The sequence below is a fragment of the Bombus terrestris genome, chromosome 8, assembly GCF_910591885.1.
Source record: "Bombus terrestris chromosome 8, iyBomTerr1.2, whole genome shotgun sequence".
Lineage (NCBI taxonomy): Eukaryota > Metazoa > Arthropoda > Insecta > Hymenoptera > Apidae > Bombus > Bombus terrestris.
The window spans coordinates 10,853,676-10,873,612 of NC_063276.1; the positions used below are offsets into that span (position 1 = coordinate 10,853,676).

Consider the following 19,937-nt stretch of genomic DNA (forward strand, 5'->3'; position numbering starts at 1 on the left):
CCGTGATCGCTATAAACTCGCTGCTTGCCGCGATCAAGAGCGTACGGGCTCATCTACTTCAATGAATCCAGTGGTCGCTAGCCGCTAGTCGATAGTGCATATTCTTTAGTCTTTCGGCCCTGATTCTTTTATTTTATTTAATGAAGAATATAAGAAATTTAAAATAAGGTTCAACTTCTCTTCCTTGTTATTATATATTATAAAATTATTCCATTTTTATTTTTATCATCCTTTTAAATCCTATTCAAAATTTGACATGTTGTTATGTATTAAACATAGTAAATCATTCTCTAAAAAAGAATCAGATATCATGAAATATTTTTAATAGTCTAATGTAATATTTAAAATGTTCTAGCCATTTCATATCCTGTATCGAAATAATTAATCAAAGAGAAATGTCAGAAAATAAAAATCTTCCAAAAAATAAAAAGCCCCTAAATGAAGAAAGAAATAGAAAAAAAGAATAAAATATTTGAGATAAAGATTTTCTTTAATAAAAAAAAAAAAAAAATGATGTATGAGAGGAAACTGTAGAATTTCTAATTAAATTGAAGAAGCAGTTTAATTCAGTATCAATCATATTCTTGACAATGTTTTGATAATCACCTACATAAAAATATGTATAAAAGAATGAGAGAACCTTTTCTTAATACAGATATGTGCTACCACTATTATCAATTAAAAATAAAACTACGTTGTGAAAAACAATATTTAATTAAAAAATCTTTCTAAAAATATATTTGTTACAAATCATGAAATCATGAATCCGTTAAACTGTCGATTGCAATGGTAGGCCGTAGATTTATGATGCAACAATAATTTTACGTGACAATAATTAAATGCATCGTACATCTATGAAAATGATATTACTGAAATCATTCTACGAATTAAATAAATATAATATTTACATCACAGAACCTAAACCATATTTATCGTATCGTTTGAGACATGTGTAATGGCGTTAACATCAAATCGAATGCAGCATCCTTGAAATTTGCGCCTCTTAAATTCGCGTTGTGTAAATCAGACCCCGATAAGTCACAGCACTGTAACAAATATAAGTAATTTACTTGTGTCATAAAAAAACAAAGAAATATGTATTATATGAAGAATAATTATTAACAAGATATTACCTCTAAATCAGCACCAGCTAATATGGCTTTACTAAGAATACAGTTTCTTAAAATAGCATTTTTTAACGTTGCCACCCTAAGATTTACGGCGGTCATGATACTGCCTTCAAGATTGGCACCTTTAAGATTTACACCTTCCATATTAGTGGGGAAACCTAAAGGGTCTTCAAAATTACATGAATGTAGATCAGCAGCGGCTAAATTCGCGCACAGCATTTTTACGCGAATTAACTGTGCACCTTGTAAATTTGCATAAGACAAATCTGCTCGTTCAAAACAACAGCCAGATAAATTCGAACCTGCTAAACTACAGCCACGCATAATTGCATACTGAAATATTATTTCAAATTTATGACAGCTACATTTATTTATTTACGTAAACTTAATTTATTATTATAACACCAAAGTAATTCTAATTACCTTAAAATTTATATTCCTGAGATCTAACTTTGATAAGTCAGCACCAACAAAACTAACACCTTGAAATCTAAGTTCTGAAGTTGTAGGTGTTGACATAATTGCTTTAAGTACATCTTTACGAGTAAGGGATACCAAACCACTCCTGTGAAGCTCTTTTTCATCTGCCATTGCAGTCAATATATCAATGGCACCTTCTATTCCATAGAAACGTGCTTCTGCCAAAACACCTAAAAAAATTGAAATATATAAAAATATAAATAAAATTACAACTAAAAAAAAAAATCTTATATTCAATAATAAAATTATTTAAATCATAATCACACCAAAAACTCATACAACTAACAAATTAATGAGTTACAAAATATTCTAAAAATCACACCTGCTGCATTCACATTGGCATCAAGTATTATCTGTCCATGTCTTAAATAATTCAACAATGGTTCAAAGTACGTGGGACTCCTATCAATTAAAAATGCACCATTTTTGTCTTGTCGACTAGGTAAGATTCTTTGTTCTGTGTCTGTAGCGTCTGTAAACATTCTGTGTTTTTGTATTATAAGTATGTGCAAAAATACTAACTAAAAATCAATAAAACAGTACCAGTACATTTTCTGATATAGCAATTACAACTCTGCTTAGACCATAAATCAATTAAACATATTTACTTACCTGGCCAACATACACGTTGGTTCCTTTTTTGTTAAAGTATCTCTGGTTGTTGTGAAATACTTCCCACCAACATTCAGTGTAATCCATTCTGAATTAATTGAATTCTGATTTATCTGACTCCAAGTACAAGGCTTATCCTTTGGAATAAAATCTTCTCCACATGAAACATATAAAACATCGTCATCCCTGCAAGAAGTTCATTCTGCTAAATTATGTGTGCTATGAACATAATAAAAAAATAGATTGATTATTGATATAGTTTACTTTACCGAACTATATTGATATCATCGATTTCTCCACCCTGAACATTAAATATCCTTTTAGCAGCAATGTTGAATTTTGAACCAGCTGCTGTTAGCAATTCATCTAATGAACTGTTTATTATAAATACCTAAAATAAATACATATCAAATTATATATTTAAAATTTATTGTAATTTATTAAAATAACCATCTAAATCAATTTTGAATGAAAAACTTTGTTATTACATGTAACAACATTCGGTCAAACAAAAAGATATAATTATATAAATTCTATCCTACAAGTAAAATTAAATTACATTTCTCCATAAAATGTATTAAATCTTTCATGAGCATAAATTTATCATCTATAACATAGAAATATTATAAAACATCAATTCTGTTTATTTTTACAATCTTCTTTTTATACTTATTTTAATTGTTAACTATATAAATTTTTTAATAAGTATAAAAATCTTTTATAAAAATTAAATACAAAAAAATATAAATGAGTTTTAGAAATTATAAGGATACTTTCTTATATTTCAATTGTTCTATTAAAGATTTTATTTAAATATTACCGTCTCCAGTTCAAAAACTAAAAAATATAAATATGTATAAACCATATTTATATTTAATATTCATTAATTAACATATTAACAATAATTAACAAAATTTACTAACACATTTAGATACAAATAAAAATATATCTATTTTGTAAATTAAATATTTTATTTAAACAAAAAAAAATTATAAGAATGTTAAATATAAAAATCTCCTAAAAAGCTGTCCACGTCAAAAAAAGAAGATAATTTCCAAGTATATACTTAAAGTTTTGTTTATGTAATAAACATACAGCATATATATGTAGCAAATTTTTCTAATATCTCTATAAATATATCATGTAATATATAAATTTATATTATTCAAAATAAAATAATATGTAATTTAATTACGATATAAAGCAAAAGTTAAAAAAATATAATGTGAAGGAATTGATTGAAAATGAAAAGTAAACAATTAATCAAAATTTATTATGCATATGAATAAAATCGCAGCCACCTTGCCATTTGAAACATCGGTGCCATTGACAAAAAGTGTTACCCTCTTCATAACTAGAAAACTGTAAATCTTTATGTAATAAAAAAGTAGTACTAGCTAGCAATACTAAATAAAATAAAATCACAAGCAAATTGCATTTAACACCGAACAACTTCCCATGTTAAAAATGGCTGAAAGATATGAGGTATACATTTTTCAGATGTTAATGCCATACAACTAAACGTGAATCATAAATTTCTCATTGAGAAAGGGCCTTAAGTGTAAAGTTTTGACGCTTTCATAACTGCATATAAAGAATAAAAATTATTACCAGACTTTGATTATTACATTATAGAAAATCTAAAGTACTTTATTTCCGCTTTTTTGATAATTACCAAGATAAAATATGAAAAATATATCTTTATAATGTTTTGTATCATGTAACAATCTAATTATCTCAATTAAATATAATTAACTTTAATTAAATATAAAAATAACTGTGATTTATTATTACTGAAAGCATGCAAATTTAAGTGAGTGTGTATTATACTGTTATCAGAGGAAATTTCTTTGTTGTTATATTCGATTTGATGAAATCTGGGGACTTTAAGATTGTTTCGGATGCCCATAAAACACTGAACACAAACTTCTGTCTGTGGCGTTGAATCACAATTATATAAACAAATCTCAGCATTTATATACCAAAACTTAAGGAAATCATCCAAAAATTGAGTCGTTTTTATTCGTAAAAAATCAACGTGAAAGGTCAATAAAGTCCGCGTTCTTGCAAGACAGATAGAAATAAATAGATTCATATCATGTCACGCGTGCGCAAAATGTGCACCTTCTTGTCTACCATGTTGATTTTTCATAAATACTCACGATTCAATATTCGGGCGGTTTTCCCTAGCGAGTGTCAAAAACTGTCTATATCACTGTGGTGTGTACGGTCGGACTTAAAAGTTTTATGATTTTAGTCACTCGTTACTTGCAGCTTACACTATTATACCTAGCAATACGATTTATACTATGCTACACTATGTACGAAAATCTACAAAAATTCACAAGCGCATTGTGCTACAATAATTTATAAGCAATCTGTTTTACACATAGTCATATATTAAATCAATTTTAAATTTCGTTTCGGCTTATAGGAGATGTTTGTAGCTAGGTAAAAATCATCGAAACCAACTTCATATAATCATATCAAAAGCAAATTCACGTGATAACGTGACAATACTAATTTCTTTTCTTTTCTCCCACGTTTGTTACAAAATATTTTATCGACTTCAATATCTATCTTATTCTATGATACTTGTTATAAATGAAGCTATAGAAAGATTGGTATCACTGATTATTATTCATTTATTCACACAGATCCAACATTTAACCTAGACGTAAAGTACGGAATTATGGCTACGTACTGTTTCACAGGATGATTTCGTCAGTGAAAATGAATGATTGTTTAACATTCAAGTGAATTATAATCATTTTAAATACTTTATTTATCATGGAGTTGGGTTTACCTAACACGTTATTACCAGGTGATCCACGATTAGTAGATCATATTGTAGGAGAAGTTAAATCTCAAGGAATTTTTGATCAATTTCGTAAAGAATGTATTGCCGATGTTGATACCAAGGTATGCAATATATTTGTATATAATATTTAAACAATTGATTCATTATTAAAACCTTATGCAATAATATAACTATTACTATATACATTTTGAACAATATTTTGAAATCATAATATAGTCATTTTTAAAGTAATGTATATATATGGTTTTACCTACTATATTGAAACACATACTATATAATAACAATTTTTCATGCTTATTTATAGGCATATATATTGTCGGTAATAATTTTTATCGTTTTCATTGCAGCCAGCATATCAAAATTTACGTACAAGAGTAGAAGGATCTGTAAATTCTTTCCTTAGCAAACAATCATGGAAACCAGATTTAAACAAAAATCAGTTGAGAGAAACATTAAGGAAGCACATACATGAAGCTCCTTATTTAGATACTGGTGTAGAACGCATAGTAGATCAAGTAGTAAATCCAAAAGTATATTCTGTCTTCATGCATCAGATTGAAGATGTAGTATACAAATTTTTAGGAATAGAAAGACCTAAGGCAAAAGAAAAAAATGGTTTGTGTGGCCTTAAAGATTTATTACCCAAAGATTTAGATCCTGTTTCACCAGAGTCTGATAAAAATAGTTTAAAAGATGTATCTTTGGAGTCTATGGATGCAATTGAAGATATAGAAATAAAAAAAGATATAAAATTTAATGAACAAAAGCCACTAGAAGAAGAAATCTCCAATGAAAAAGGTAAAGATAGTATATCTGAGAATGGACAGGTTTCTTCAGAAGAAAAAGCATTAGATGAAAGTGATAAAATTTTTAATAAGACTGGTAGTATTTTAAATTTAAATACATCTGGAAAATCAGATGATAAAACAGAGGAGGATGAAGAAGACAGTCCCACTTTTGAACCAATTGATATTATGAATCTAAATGAATCTAATAATTCCAATGATTCACATTTATCAGGTATATCAGAATTAACTAGCCATAGATCTAGAAGTCCTGATTTTTGTAACGAATTATCAAGAGACAACTTTGATTATAGTAATCAAGATTCACAACTAAGCAAAGTTTCTTCTGATTCTCGATTATCTATTGTAACTGATTTCGGATCTTCTAATCATGCATCAACTCCGATACATGATCCATTGAAAGATGAAGTCAATAAAGATAGGTATGATGTTAAAAATATTAAAGACAATTTTAAAGCTATCAGAGAATATGAATCCAGTAAAAATAAAAGTAATAAAAATATTTTTGAATTAAATAAGAATAAGGATGTACAAGATGTTAAAGATTCTAAAACTATTAAAAACAATTTATCCTCTAAAGAAAATTCTCGTGATGCTACAGATAGCAGTATAAAAGATAGATATGAATATAAAAATAATAAAGATAAAAGCAGAGACCATGAATCTAAATCAAAATCAAAAGATAAAAATCATGTAAAAGATGGGAAGCATCATAGAGATAGAAGTAGTGACAAAAAAAAAGAAAGGAGTCATAGCAGTTCAAAGTATGACAAATATGATAAAAATAAACCTAAAGATAAAAACGATCAACCAAAAGAAACTATAGATAAAATTAAAGATATGGAAAAGGATAACTACAATAAAACAAAGGAAGATAAAATAAGAGAAACAGACAAGAAAGATAATATTAGTAAAGAAGGAAAAGATCTAAAAGATCTTTACAAAGAAAAGATTAGGGAGCTTAGAGAAAAGAAAGAATTAACAGAAAAAGAAAAATTAAATAAAGACAACAAAGAATCAAAATCAAATAAAGAAAATAAAGACAAAAAGGATTCTCCAAAAGATAAAAAATTGTATAAGAAAGATCATAAAACTTCCTCCAAAAATTCTTCATCAAGTTCTCATGAAGTGAAAACTATTAAAGCATCTGAAAAAGTTATTGATGGGAAAGAAAAAAGAAATGAATCAAAGGACAGAGATAAGAATAAACGAGATGAGAGACGTACTTCTAAAGATCATATGAAGTCTAAAAATCATATTAGTATGAAATCAGACCCATCAGAAAAATTAGATAAACAGGATGCAAAGAAATTTATAAAAAGTGAAAAAGAAGAAAAGATTGATAAACCTGAAGTAAGAAAAGATATTAAGTCAAATAATGAAAAGATAAATGGTAAAAAGGATGCTAAAAATCATACGCAAAGTAAAAGTTCAACACGAAATGAGAAATTAGATAGCAAGAAAGATAATAAAAGTGATTCCCAACATAAAGACAAAAGGCGAAGAGAAGAGAAAAAGTCCAAGTCAAAAGATGACCATTCTAGTTTAAGAAGGAATTCTAATGATCGGCGTTCTACAGATAGAGATGGTTCAAATGGGTCAAGTAGCAAAAGTTCACAATCTAGTAATTCTGGATCTAACATTACAAATAATAAGTCAAACACATCAACTTTTTCTAAAGAAACAAATCATATGAGTAATTCAGGCAGTGAAACATCAGACAATGTTGAAGAATCACATCCAAGTGATCTAAAGTTATCATTTGAACAACAAAGTTATAAATTGGATAAAGCAACAGAATTACATACAGAATACAAAACTGACAACACTAATAATCATGAAATACATATTAAACAAGAATTAGAATTTAATGACATTAACCTGCCTCTAAAAAAAAGGGCATTGCTAGGAGAAGACTATAGCATTTCAGGAGAAATGAAAGTAAAGAAACCAAAATTTGCAAAAAATATACATGAAGCTAAAAAATTAATGAAAATTAGAAAACAGATAGAGAAACAGAAACTTAAAGAAAATAAAAAATTAGAGAAGAAACTTAGTGAAAAAATAGAACAACCAATTCAAACAAATACCATAAATAATGATAATGTTGAAAGTATGCCAGATGAAGAACGTGTTCAAATAATAGAAATACCAGATGAAGAATATGAAGAACCATATCCTGAGAAATATACTAATTTAACATTAGAAGAAAGATCAATAATGATGTTACAAACTGAAGCTGGTGCAAAAGATTTGTTGAGGACACATTCTAATCTAAAATTGAAATTGTCAGACATGGAACTGTGTATAAAAAAATCATTAAGTGAAACACTCCCCAATAAAATAGAAATGGAATCTATCCGACCACTGAGTTCAAATATTCAAAAAACATTGTCTGATAAGAAAGGAGTTGAAAATTCACAAAATAAAGAATCATTGTCTTCTAGCATAGAAGAAGCAGATAACAATATGATAAAAGCAGAAGAAATAGATAATTCTGTAAACATATATTCTAAAAAGGAAACGCAACAAGAAACCAGTGTATCTGAAATAAAAATACGTGTAGTACCTCAAGAACCAAACCATTTTAGTATTGATACTAATAAAAAAGATGTAAGCGAGAAAAAAGAGCAATTACAGTTAAGTAATATAAATACACACAACATGAGTTGTTCAAACAATAATAAAAGTATAGAGATACCTACAACATCAAAATTTAGAGATGAAGATGTTTCTCAGGATGCTCAAAATAGTAGTCTTTCTAATGTAAATAGCTGTATAATTAATAGAGATTGCATTATAAAACCTAAAGAGCAACCAGAGGCAATAGAATCAACATCAATGGAAACTGAAGATAACGAAGATTGTCGTTATTTCAAAGCAGATAATGAAAAATCAGAAAAATTTTCTAGTTTCTTAGAATCATTGGAATTGATAGAAAACAGTTCTTTAGAAGACATAATAGAGAGTTTAGGGGGTCAAGTTGTATCTTCAGTGCCAAAAGCTATGGCACCACCTTTACCAAAACGCAAACATTCGTCTAGCCCATTAACAGATATATTATTAAATAATTCAAATAATAATAACGATAGCCACAAAAAAGGACTGAGTCTACCTAATGAAGAAGCATTAAGTAATATAAAAAAGAGAAAACTGGTACCTAAGAAGCAAAGGCTTCAACCAAACATATGTGCTCCACAAGGACTTTTAAATGGAGAAAATTTTGTTATGCCTTTAAGTCCAGAAAGTGATGTATCTGCAACAAGTGAAAAAATACCCTCTTCAAATCTGATTAAAGAAGACAAAGGGTATGTTGAATAATTATTTCTTTTTCATTTTTACTTATTTTTTTAACCCCTTAATGCTTTTCTCAAGTTTACCATTATAAAATGCACAAATTTTTCATTTATTCATTTTATGTGGATATGAAAACATTTCTGTATTTTTAAAGATGTCATTATAAAAAGTAAAGAATTGTACTTAACATGCCTGATTATACAATGATTAGATCATTTTCTGTATTATTTTTTTGTATAATATGGTAATAATTCAACAATAACACAATAATAATCATAGAAAGAATAAAATGTAACAATAAAAACAATAAAACAAAATTCTAAACTATCTAAAAGAGAACATAAGAAAGAATTTTAGTTATTTGAAAACTGAAAAAATAGACATATAATATAGATATATATATAATAAGACATACCACTTTAAAGTTGTGGATATTGTTATCTTTTATTCATTTAATATATGTATAAAAAGAAGCAATTAGTAAAGCAACATACAATATAATTTATAAATAGCATAAAATGTTACAGTTTCAATTTTATCCGTGGTTAGATTGAACATCAAGCAGTGGGCATATTGGCTTAGCTCATGAATTGGACATGTCCATATATGTTACGGACGTGAGCGTCAAGGGGTTAATATAGGAAAGAATGTTAAAACCAGTTTCTTTTTTATAAACTTCTAGACAAATATTTTATTTTTATAAGTATATGTAAAAAATTAAAAATCTTATATTTATTATAAATTTGTTTAAGGTCTCTATTTATGAAAAAACAAGTTACCTAGAAGCTATTGAGATATCAAATACCAACAAATTATATATAACATACAATGTAAAAAGTTAAATCTACATATTTTTTGTAATGTTAAAAAATTTCATTTAAAATATGGATGTATCTTCACTAATTATACTATAATTAGTTTGTTATGTAATTGCAGCCGGCATAGAAGCAGTCAACGTTATTCAAGTGATGACTTATACAAACCACGTCCATTATTTTCAAGTTCTTCTCGTAGAAGTAGGAGATCTAATCAGGTATAGCTAGTAGTTCATAGCCTCAGATGTTGACTTGTTTTACTTTATATAAACAGAAATCCTAGTTGTTGATTCTAGTAACACATCCTATATTATATTTGAATCAAATATTTTTAAACTTTAATTAATGTAAGATACTGATGTGACCAAGGAAAAATTTGTGAACTATTATACTTATAACATATTTAAAATTTATTCTAAAAATTTAGTCATATCTTTTATGCAAGACATTTAAGTCAATGTATTTAATGTTTCTTTAAGTATATGTTAAATTAGAAAAATTTGAAAATTTTCTATAGATTGGCATTCTTTAAATATATTGTAAATTTGAAAAGAAAAATCTGCATTACATCTAAATAGAAAAAATACTAAATATATTTTAAGGAATTCTTACATAATGTTATAATTTGAATAAGAATTACTTATGTAAAATTATTAAATCTAACACAGTATTAACAAAGAAAAATATGCACATCAAAATATTTTTGAAATAGAAGTAAAGATCTTTTAAGAACATTTATTTAATAAATAATCAAGTATACAATAGTTTGAAAAATTCAGGAAAACGTAAACAATGTGAAATACGTATATGAATGAATTTAAAATTGTTGCAAAAATTTATTTTTTCAAGAATATATATAAATTTTTGTGAATATGTATGTTTAAGTTAGATTTGAAATTATATTGAGTACTACATCTGAATAATTCTTATTTATAAAAAAAAAAGATAATTAATATTTTTTCATATTACTTATATGAAAATTATTGTATAAAATTCAACTTCTTATAAAAAATACACAAATGTGTAATTAATAGTGTGCAATTTTCGTTGATATACAATACATTACATTAAAAATGTACATGATATATTTATAGGACTACAAGTTAGGTAATTATTGTATACATATTATTTGAAACAAACACATTACTCGTAATATAAGTTTTATGTATGTTTATAAGAAATTTTATAGTGTAATTTTCTTTTAAGTTACTACTCGTTAAAGTGTACATGTTGATAAAGAATGTATAAGAATAGTGCAAGCCTGATAAGATTAAAGGGAAAAAATTGTTGGTACTTTTGAACAGTTATTTTAGAGAATAATGTATGATTCAAAGTAAAACAATATTGTTTGCTTCTTGACATATTCTATTGGTAAATATATTGCACTTTAATTTAGCGAAAGCGTTAATAATTAAAACCAATTTTTCTGTGATGTTAAAAGAAGATAAGCTATAGTTTCTATAAACGTTTTTTCTTTTTTTTTAAGTATGAAACAACAGCAACGAGAAAATTGCAATGCAGGGGAACGACTAATTGCACACTATCTCACTTCCAACTCAATACTTAAAGATTGTAATATTAAATTTTTACAAAGAATGTTATATTTATTAATAAGCATGTCCTTTATTCTGTACATGCATAAGTTTGTATAAATATGTATATAAAATAGAAGTAGATTACACTTTATTACTGTGAAAATATTGTAGAATATTTTTTCCAACTTTTTAAAATATTTATTGCTATATGTAATATAGTAACTAACAATTTATAAAACCCATTATTACTATAATTGCTTTAAAATAAAGTGACTTTTTGTATACATGTTAAACAATTCATAAATATTTAAATCCTACCTTTAATTTTATATATTTAAATAAACAGTTCTACTACATAGTATGATATATTTAAACCGAAATTTTCTTAATTAAGATTAATGCTGTAGTTTCCTTAATTAAGTATGTAAAAAGCGATTTCATTTTAAACGTTACAGATGATAAGGTCAAATTAAATTGTGTATAATTGCGTGGTTATGTCGATGGTAGTATGGAATATTTAACTACAAAGAAATACATCATACAAAATATGAAGTTAGCGGTTAAATAATTAAATTATATATTGAAGAAATTTTAGTTACATCTGTTGAATTAGCTTGTTTTTTCTTTCAACTCAAAGAAAACTATATATATCGATCGACCTTGTTATTTAATCATACTTGATATAAATATGCAATACGAGCAAAGACCCTTATGTATTATTCAAAACATTATATCATAAGTTGAATTTTTAAGTATACAAAAAGAACAAGTTAGTATAATTGACTCCATTGAATCATCTTGGAAAGTACTGCAACGTGTAAAGTATTGCACGCGATAGTTCGTAATCACGATATTTTCTATAAATAGAATATGTGAATAGTTTGTCATACGGTGCGTAACACGATCTTGTACGTGTTTTTACAACACGTGCATTGTCTAGAGTGTTATAGAACTGCCTGTAGAATGTTGTTATAAAGCACGAAATTCAAAGCAAACACTAAATTTTTCAATGACATTGATCATTTACCTTTACTTTGTGACATTGGCTCTTATATTGGATTTTATAACATTAAACGAAGACAAATGTTGATTTTTTAACAAAATATAAGTGTAATTGATATAAAAATGTAAGTTATAAAACAATTGTTGTTTTAAATATGCATCAATATAATATAAAACGTATAAGTATTAAGTAGTAATATTTTCAAAATGAACATCACCAAAAAATGAATATTTTCTTTGAAATAAACATTTATATTGATTTCTAATATATGTTAATCATATTTTAAAAGGAATAGAATAGAGTAGAGAACCCTTAAAATTTGTAATCAAGTGCATTACCTAAGGTAAAATGTTAAGCATCTGAGATAACTTTTACCGAATATGAAACAATATATATATATATATATATATACATGCTTGTACATATATATATATATATATATATACGTACAAGCATGAATAGCATGCTTGTAACAGTATCAGACTACTTATTAAGCTGCTACTGCGTAGCATACTACACGCACCAACCACGTGGTTGAATACGACGCATGCGCGACACGTGCACGAACACCTAACCTCACCGAACAAATGTATGACGACTTCATATAACCGTATCGCGAAGAATGCCAGTATGTATCGAGTTCCGTAACGATTCGAATAAACAACCAGACATAAACGCCATGTGCCCCTGTATTTCATGAAAGTAGTGTAAGCAAGTAGAATAATTTATTTGCGGCACAAATACCTGGAGGGGACTATACATTGTAAATTTGCCTGTCGGGGTAGCAGCCTTTTCAATTCCAATACGGTTCCATTAAGACACGATCAACGAGTACGATTACGTCTCATCATTTCTAAAGAACGAACGTTATTCTCATATCCTACCAAATGAACGTTTCGGCGATTCCAAGGCAAATGCTACTACATAAACGGTAAACTCGGCATTAGCTATTGCCGAAAACGTGTTGTCTGCTTTCACAGAGTGCATATAGAATTTGCGGCATTTTAAAAGGCGTCAACTAAAATTTTGTGGAACGTCTTCAAAAAATATGAATGCGGAAGTTTATGAGACCTTGCCTACATCTTCTGTAGCTATACACATGACAGCAGGTGCAATCGCCGGAATTATGGAACATTGTGTGATGTATCCACTTGACAGTGTTAAGGTAATAGCTTTATTTCTCGCACATTTTTTCTTCAGTACTTTACATAACCTTAACTATCATCTCAAAGAATTTCATTTCCGCCGCATTCTAATAAAGCTCAATGACATTTAATATCATGACAATGCAAGTCGCACAGTCTTTGAATAGTAATAAATGTGATTTTCGAAAACAGTTCTCTGAATTTTACCATTTCTTTCGTCGAAATCTAGAAATCGAGTTTTACGTTATGTGATTGTCGTAATCTTAAGTAAATAGTGAAGTACTTAGATTTTCAAGATAAATACAATTAATCTTCATGAGATATTAACATTTCACCGTATAATTTCGTGTTTTATGTCACAGCTATAAAATTATTGTGCAATCAGTTTAAGCAATATAATTTCATAATTATTTCCAGGTACCAATTCTTAGAATTTACAAACGACTGAATTAATCACCAAATGATTTAGCATTAATGTTCTGTAATAATTGTTTACTATTTTTCAATACTTATTAAAGTAGCAAATATACGATTTATTATGTCACAAAACATTGCTGATACTATATATTTAGCCATTTACATAATTAAATAATGATGAAATTATATATGTTAACTGATAATGATGAATAAAACAGATTTTGTGTAATAAAAAATAAACTTTCTACTCTCTACTTAATTATTTTTAATTCACTCATAAATATACAAGTATTATTTTTTCATGATCCTTCTTTATTATTACAATATATAATTTAACTCTTTTATTATATTCAGAAACTTGTGTTTTAATATTTAGTTTATAATCAATAAAAAGAATAACATTTTATAAAGTAATTTTTTTTTAAATATAAAGACAATTTCAGTATTTGATTTATATATTATGTTATATTGGAATATATATATATATATATAAACACACACAATTTATTAAATGTTAAATGATCAAGTATATATAGACAATATCCAAACCATTCTGTTTGTATTTTTTTGATACTGCAAAAGATTTATTGTTTGACAACATGAAATAATTAAATAGAACATGAGATTCAAATATTCATTACATAACACATTTCTTAGTTCTGTTACAGTAGGTTCTATTTTTGGATTTCTTTTCAACCTACAATCTATATTAGTAGTTACTTTCACATCTAATTGTTAGAAAATATACTTGCAAAAAGATGTAGATATAAAGTAGCACGAAAATTTATTTCATATAAACAGTGTATCTCTCCTTAAAGTTTAATGAGTTATTCTATATGTTCCATATATTATTTACAAAATAATAAATATGTGCATTATTATCTGTTATTTTCATTTATTGTTTTCATTTATTATCATCTTACATTTTTAATGACAAAGATATAATGATTAAAAAGGTCAGTAAAAAATAATCATATCTCTAAATAATTGCAAGACATGGTTTTAAAGCTATCATAATACTTTCATATCTTTTTCCATCATCAAGCAATCATTCTAGAATATTAAAAATGTAATAGAGGTTAAATAGTTTCAGTTTTTGTATGTTATTATAGTCTAAATATTCTTATATATATCTGCATAAAATCAATATTTTAAATTAGTTACGAGAAGTAATATTTACTTTTATTATTAAGCAAATAAATGAATTTATTTACATGGATGTTTACCTTATTTTATCTTATTTATATTTAGACAAGAATGCAAGCATTAACACCAAGTTCAGGAGGAGGTGGAGGAGGTGGAGTAGGAACAGTTCTGATTAGAATGGTACAACAAGAAGGTTTTCTGAGACCAATTCGTGGTATGAGTGTAATGGTTGTAGGAGCTGGTCCTGCACATGCATTATATTTTTCGTGTTATGAATTTATTAAAAACAAACTTTTGAGTTCAAGAACAAATCCTAATTTAAATTTAGCTGCATATGGAACTGCTGGTTGTTTGGCAACACTTCTTCACGATGGTATAATGAATCCAGCAGAAGGTAAAGCATCTTACAATTAGCAAATAAATAAATTATTTATTTATTATATAATTTAGCTGTTATGCATTGTATATATATTTTAAAGCATATAAAATTTGTTTGGGTGAGGGAAGAAACACAACAAGCTAAATATGATTCATAATTTCTAGAATTTTATTTAGTGAAGAATAAAATTATCTTATTCCAGTGGTTAAACAGCGATTACAAATGTATAACTCCCCTTATCGAAATGTTATAACATGTATAACAAATATATACCGAAAAGAAGGTATATATGCATTTTATAGAAGTTATACAACACAGTTAGCGATGAATGTGCCTTTTCAAATGATTCACTTCATGACGTATGAAATTGCACAAGTTTTCACGAATCCTGACCACACATATAATCCAATTGCACATATGGTATCAGGTAAATATATATTTTTAAAAGGAAGTATTTTATTTCATTACATTTGAAACTTTAAAAATGAATTATATAAATTACAGGTGCATTAGCAGGAGCTGTTGCTGCTGCAGTCACAACACCTTTAGATGTTTGTAAAACGCTTCTAAATACACAGAGTGGAGTCCAGGTTCAAGGCATGATAGACGCTATTAAAACAATTTATAGATACGGGGGTTTACGTGGTTATTTCCGTGGTTTGAATGCTCGTGTCCTTTATCAAATGCCAGCAACCACTATTTGTTGGTCAACGTAAGTATACATTGTAAATATAATGTTATGAAATATAATAATGATTATATATATTATTTCTACAATATTATTTGAAATAGATTATTCAAATTAATACAGTAGTCATAACTATAAAAGATTAAGTGTCTGACTTGAATTGAACATCTAAATTATTTACTCTACCATTAATTGTAAGAAAAAATGACTAAGAAAAGTTTAAATCGTTTCAAGCCATGCATCTTGTGGTAATAATAAAAATCTCACCAATGTCAATTAAAGGATATTCTAAGTTATTGATATTTTTTGTGTATATTAACAGTTGTTTTTTATAATGTGATGATGCAGTTGGTAAAGCTAATTAAATGACCTACAATGTTATAACTTTGATATGACCTTGGAAAAATCTTGAAAAATATAAATGAATCTAATGGTGAATAATGCATTGTGCATATTTAATTCTCGGCTGTTATAAACCCATTCTTAAAAACACTTTATATACTAAATTCTGTCAGATTACAATATTTCAAGATCAGTAAAATCCAACTGATTAGATTAGATTACTATTATGCGCATAATGTATTGTTACAACAAAGGAGTAAATATAAATATGGTATTGGATTATGATAAATATTAAAAAAAAATAGAATAAGCTGATTTACTATGTTTATTATATTGTTCCAATATAAATTTCTTTTCCTTCTTCAAAATTATGATGTCATGATCACTGAACTCATTTTGATGTTGAGTACAACATTAAAGAAAGAAAGTATTAATGACCTTGAAATAATCTTTAAAGTCACCTTGAAGAGATTTTAAACCTTTCTGACTTATTTTTCCCTAATTTTAACATTGACAAAAATAATTCAGATGTTCTATTTAAATATAACACCCTGTATAGCATATAGGATATCAAACATAAGGAATTTTTTATGAATCATTTAGATACGAATTTTTCAAATATGTACTACATAAAAAACAAGGCGATGGACTTCGCAGTCCGGAAGTTGACAACGATTATGCAAGTGGCATTAATCAGATTCAAGGTGCTTCTAGGTCTAGTCGTTTTCAAGATATGAGTGCATACCTCAACAACAATGCTCCAGCTTCAGTGTTACTTGATGTGACTACAAGATAGGTATTTTTGAATCTTTTATCGACATCACATTGAGAAACTATTGGATGGTGAATAAAGTATCCGTTTTTTCGTATTTGGAGAGTTTATCAAGAATATTTCGTTAATTTATCTGTTGCTATGGTATTATTACATATGTATAATAATTCATAACGAATGAGTACATGTACAATTAAAAATCCATTTTGAGCCAAGTGCAGGACGCAGGCCCAACGGAATAAGATAAATGTATCAGAAAATTTCTTACGTTACTTCTTAGTGTATGACTGTTTTAAATAATATATATCAACTACATTATGATGACTCCATTTTTTAATATGTCAAAGTAAAGAACAAGTAAGAATTTGCACGTTGCCAAGCAATTAAAACATTATCAATTAATAGCAAATATAAAACAATGAATTATGTATCAAAGAATATTTCGTTTTTCCTGATACTATAAAATCGAAAAGTTACTTGTATATTACGTTCTATTGAACTAAATAACTAGCAATGTATTACTATAAAAAAAACTAATGAAATGAAATTATTAATTAGCAATATTATTGGAATGATAAAATATTGATGCTAGTATAGATGACTACTGTCTGGTGTGCAGAGATAATTAAACATGCTATCATCTATCCTACTGTTCATATGGAGTAGCGAAAAGTTTATTATGTAAATTAGAAAATTGAATTTATTTTATAAATATAAAATGTAACAATTTTGTCGATAAATTATGTGTAAACTATATTCAATTTATTTATGAAATGATTTATTTTTGTTATGAAGTAATTTGCATTATAGCTTATTCGTGTGAATGAATTCTGGCGATCGTAAAGTACGTGATGTGTAAAAAAGCTTGGAATGTTACAATAATGATCTATTAAAGTGAGTCATACGTAATTTTTAATCAAAAGAACATACATGTATTTTGCATAGAAAAAAATTGTTGAAAATATTTCACTTAAATACAGTAAAGTTATATTGATTGGTACGAATATTTTTAGATGCATTAAATTTGAGAAGTATGCTCCACTTGAATAGTGAATTAGATTATATAGCATATTTAATATTGTACTATATATTTAAGTTACAAGAAAACAGTGGGATGCATGGAAAAGTGATTAACAAGAAATGTGTGTAGCATAATCAAGTGGATATATTTGAAATATGACTTAAAAATTTTTAATTGGAAATCATATATGTTTTGAAAGAAAAGATACGAAATTTTAATATTCGATATTTACATGAAATGATAACGCAGGTTCTAAATTTAGATAAAATGTAAGTTTATAAAAACTTATCAATTACGGAATGAAACGTTAGATAAGTGTTGCGTAAAGGTACAGAAGAACTTAGATTATTTTGTAGAACAGTGTAGATAAGTTAATATTACACGCGTATGTACAGTATAAAGAAACAAGTTAGGAAGAAAGAAAACGGCAACGTTATTGTGCGATAAGTACAATTCGCCTTGATTATACAAGTACAAATTAAGAATTGCTCCTTAGTCAGTTTGTAATATAAACAACAGTGCATCTAAACGTTATAATATAACATAATATTGCTTCCTATGGCTGTGATTACTGGGTCATTTGATGTTGACTTTAAGAGGGAGTAATATCATATGAAAACTCATACTTCACGCCATATTTATTTATTCTTGTTCATCGTTACCGATATATCATTATTTGACGTCATAAAATGTCACTGATTCTTATGTATGCAAATATATATATTTTTTATGATAGAATCTTTTTTCAAATGCAGGAAAAAGGTATTTAAATTATTTTTATGGTGCGAAGATATGATTTTTGACAAGAAAAAAATTTACAATACAATTAGGTACATTAATCTATTCACGTAAACATATTATACATATACACGTTGTATGTATAAAATACTAATGTACCGAATGAATAAGCATTTTACATTATTTATTATTATTAGTATGTGTTCATGTGATATCCGGTGTTTAATGAATTTGTACGTACATATATCATACATATTGTGTTTACAGTAATCTTCAATCTCCCAAATTTAATTATCGCGCAAAATTAATTGTATATTCTTTTTAATTGTTGAAATAAATATTCACGTTGTAAAGATTAATTACTATTAGCCGCTCAATTTTTACTATTATCTTCAAAATTAAATCTTACATATATTTGCGGCAATCACGATGATCAATCGATTTTCATAGACTATTTACCTGAAAAATTAATGAGCAAGTTACTCATACATTTTTTTAAAATTAATATTCGTAATATACATATAACATTATTTATCTGTTAAATTTACTAATTTTTTTATCACTTTATATGTAAAATAATGCTCCCACTGATATTATTGCATAAGTTAATAATGTTAGCGCACTAAAAGGTAATTGAATGACATGCAGTAAAACGTATTAATGTAATAATGATGTAAATAAAATGATTCTGTAAGATATAAAAACAAGTCATGGAAATATTTTTCTTGCCTATAGCATTAATGAGAGAAACATCAGAATATCGAGATGATATGTAATCTTATTTCAGAGT

The 19,937-nt window shown here is 26.8% G+C and overlaps 3 protein-coding genes and 2 long non-coding RNA genes across 14 annotated transcripts; 2 read left to right on the forward strand and 3 right to left on the reverse strand.

The window, feature by feature from the left end:
* Positions 1 to 543: 543 nt before the first annotated feature.
* Positions 544 to 4,198, reverse strand: LOC100646323 (BTB/POZ domain-containing protein KCTD9). 6 transcript variants are annotated; one of them, XM_048408195.1, is made up of 7 exons: positions 4,053 to 4,198; positions 2,492 to 2,613; positions 2,223 to 2,408; positions 1,933 to 2,012; positions 1,554 to 1,780; positions 1,134 to 1,463; positions 544 to 1,046 (listed from the first exon to the last, which is right to left on the reverse strand). In XM_048408195.1, exons 1-7 carry the CDS (start codon positions 4,194 to 4,196, stop codon positions 930 to 932), a joined length of 1,206 nt encoding a protein of 401 aa, XP_048264152.1. In that variant the 5' UTR covers positions 4,197 to 4,198; the 3' UTR covers positions 544 to 929. The 6 variants fall into 6 exon arrangements, with proteins under 6 accessions (XP_048264152.1, XP_048264151.1, XP_048264153.1 ...); XM_048408194.1 differs by having other exon boundaries at positions 1,933 to 2,093; XM_048408196.1 differs by lacking the exon at positions 4,053 to 4,198 and adding an exon at positions 3,898 to 3,957 and having other exon boundaries at positions 1,933 to 2,093.
* A 296-nt stretch (positions 4,199 to 4,494) lies between these two features.
* On the forward strand, positions 4,495 to 10,526 carry LOC100646083 (myb-like protein X). 3 transcript variants are annotated; one of them, XM_048408192.1, is made up of 4 exons: positions 4,495 to 4,673; positions 4,880 to 5,144; positions 5,391 to 9,157; positions 10,083 to 10,524. In XM_048408192.1, exons 2-4 carry the CDS (start codon positions 5,013 to 5,015, stop codon positions 10,183 to 10,185), a joined length of 4,002 nt encoding a protein of 1,333 aa, XP_048264149.1. In that variant the 5' UTR covers positions 4,495 to 4,673; positions 4,880 to 5,012; the 3' UTR covers positions 10,186 to 10,524. The 3 variants fall into 3 exon arrangements, with proteins under 3 accessions (XP_048264149.1, XP_048264150.1, XP_020723318.2); XM_048408193.1 differs by lacking the exon at positions 4,495 to 4,673 and adding an exon at positions 9,899 to 9,976 and having other exon boundaries at positions 4,765 to 5,144; positions 10,083 to 10,526; XM_020867659.2 differs by lacking the exon at positions 4,495 to 4,673 and having other exon boundaries at positions 4,768 to 5,144.
* An 898-nt stretch (positions 10,527 to 11,424) lies between these two features.
* LOC110120098 lies at positions 11,425 to 12,576 on the reverse strand. The gene is made up of 2 exons (XR_002308703.2): positions 12,096 to 12,576; positions 11,425 to 12,017 (listed from the first exon to the last, which is right to left on the reverse strand). It is a non-coding gene; the product is annotated as an uncharacterized LOC110120098 (long non-coding RNA).
* A 401-nt stretch (positions 12,577 to 12,977) lies between these two features.
* LOC100646445 (mitoferrin-1) lies at positions 12,978 to 19,854 on the forward strand. 3 transcript variants are annotated; one of them, XM_048408202.1, is made up of 6 exons: positions 12,978 to 13,664; positions 15,313 to 15,421; positions 15,536 to 15,601; positions 15,789 to 16,013; positions 16,091 to 16,298; positions 17,220 to 19,854. In XM_048408202.1, the coding sequence occupies exons 1-6, from the start codon at positions 13,548 to 13,550 to the stop codon at positions 17,410 to 17,412; spliced, it is 918 nt and encodes a 305-aa protein (XP_048264159.1). In that variant the 5' UTR covers positions 12,978 to 13,547; the 3' UTR covers positions 17,413 to 19,854. The 3 variants fall into 3 exon arrangements, with proteins under 3 accessions (XP_048264159.1, XP_012173985.1, XP_048264158.1); XM_012318595.3 differs by having other exon boundaries at positions 12,980 to 13,664; positions 15,313 to 15,601; XM_048408201.1 differs by lacking the exon at positions 12,978 to 13,664 and adding an exon at positions 14,794 to 15,017 and having other exon boundaries at positions 15,313 to 15,601.
* On the reverse strand, positions 13,660 to 14,070 carry LOC125385568. Its single transcript, XR_007224991.1, has 2 exons — positions 13,949 to 14,070; positions 13,660 to 13,869 (listed from the first exon to the last, which is right to left on the reverse strand). It is a non-coding gene; the product is annotated as an uncharacterized LOC125385568 (long non-coding RNA).
* Positions 19,855 to 19,937: the final 83 nt, after the last annotated feature.

Bases quoted from the DNA above. Each gene is read 5' to 3' on its own strand.
- LOC100646323 (XM_048408194.1), bottom strand. From the start codon at position 4,196: ATGCTGAGATTTGTTTATATAATTGTGATTCAACGCCACAGACAGAAG. The intron at 2,409-2,491 runs GTAAAGTAAACT...AACTTCTTGCAG, and splicing joins GATGATATCAATATAGTTCG to GGATGACGATGTTTTATATG. The intron at 2,094-2,222 runs GTAAGTAAATAT...ACAAAAACACAG, and splicing joins CCAACGTGTATGTTGGCCAG to AATGTTTACAGACGCTACAG.
- LOC100646083 (XM_048408192.1), top strand. From the start codon at position 5,013: ATGGAGTTGGGTTTACCTAACACGTTATTACCAGGTGATCCACGATTA. The intron at 5,145-5,390 runs GTATGCAATATA...TTTTCATTGCAG, and splicing joins TTGCCGATGTTGATACCAAG to CCAGCATATCAAAATTTACG. The intron at 9,158-10,082 runs GTATGTTGAATA...ATGTAATTGCAG, and splicing joins CTGATTAAAGAAGACAAAGG to CCGGCATAGAAGCAGTCAAC.
- LOC100646445 (XM_012318595.3), top strand. From the start codon at position 13,548: ATGAATGCGGAAGTTTATGAGACCTTGCCTACATCTTCTGTAGCTATA. The intron at 15,602-15,788 runs GTAAAGCATCTT...ATCTTATTCCAG, and splicing joins TATAATGAATCCAGCAGAAG to TGGTTAAACAGCGATTACAA. The intron at 16,299-17,219 runs GTAAGTATACAT...TGAATCATTTAG, and splicing joins ACCACTATTTGTTGGTCAAC to ATACGAATTTTTCAAATATG.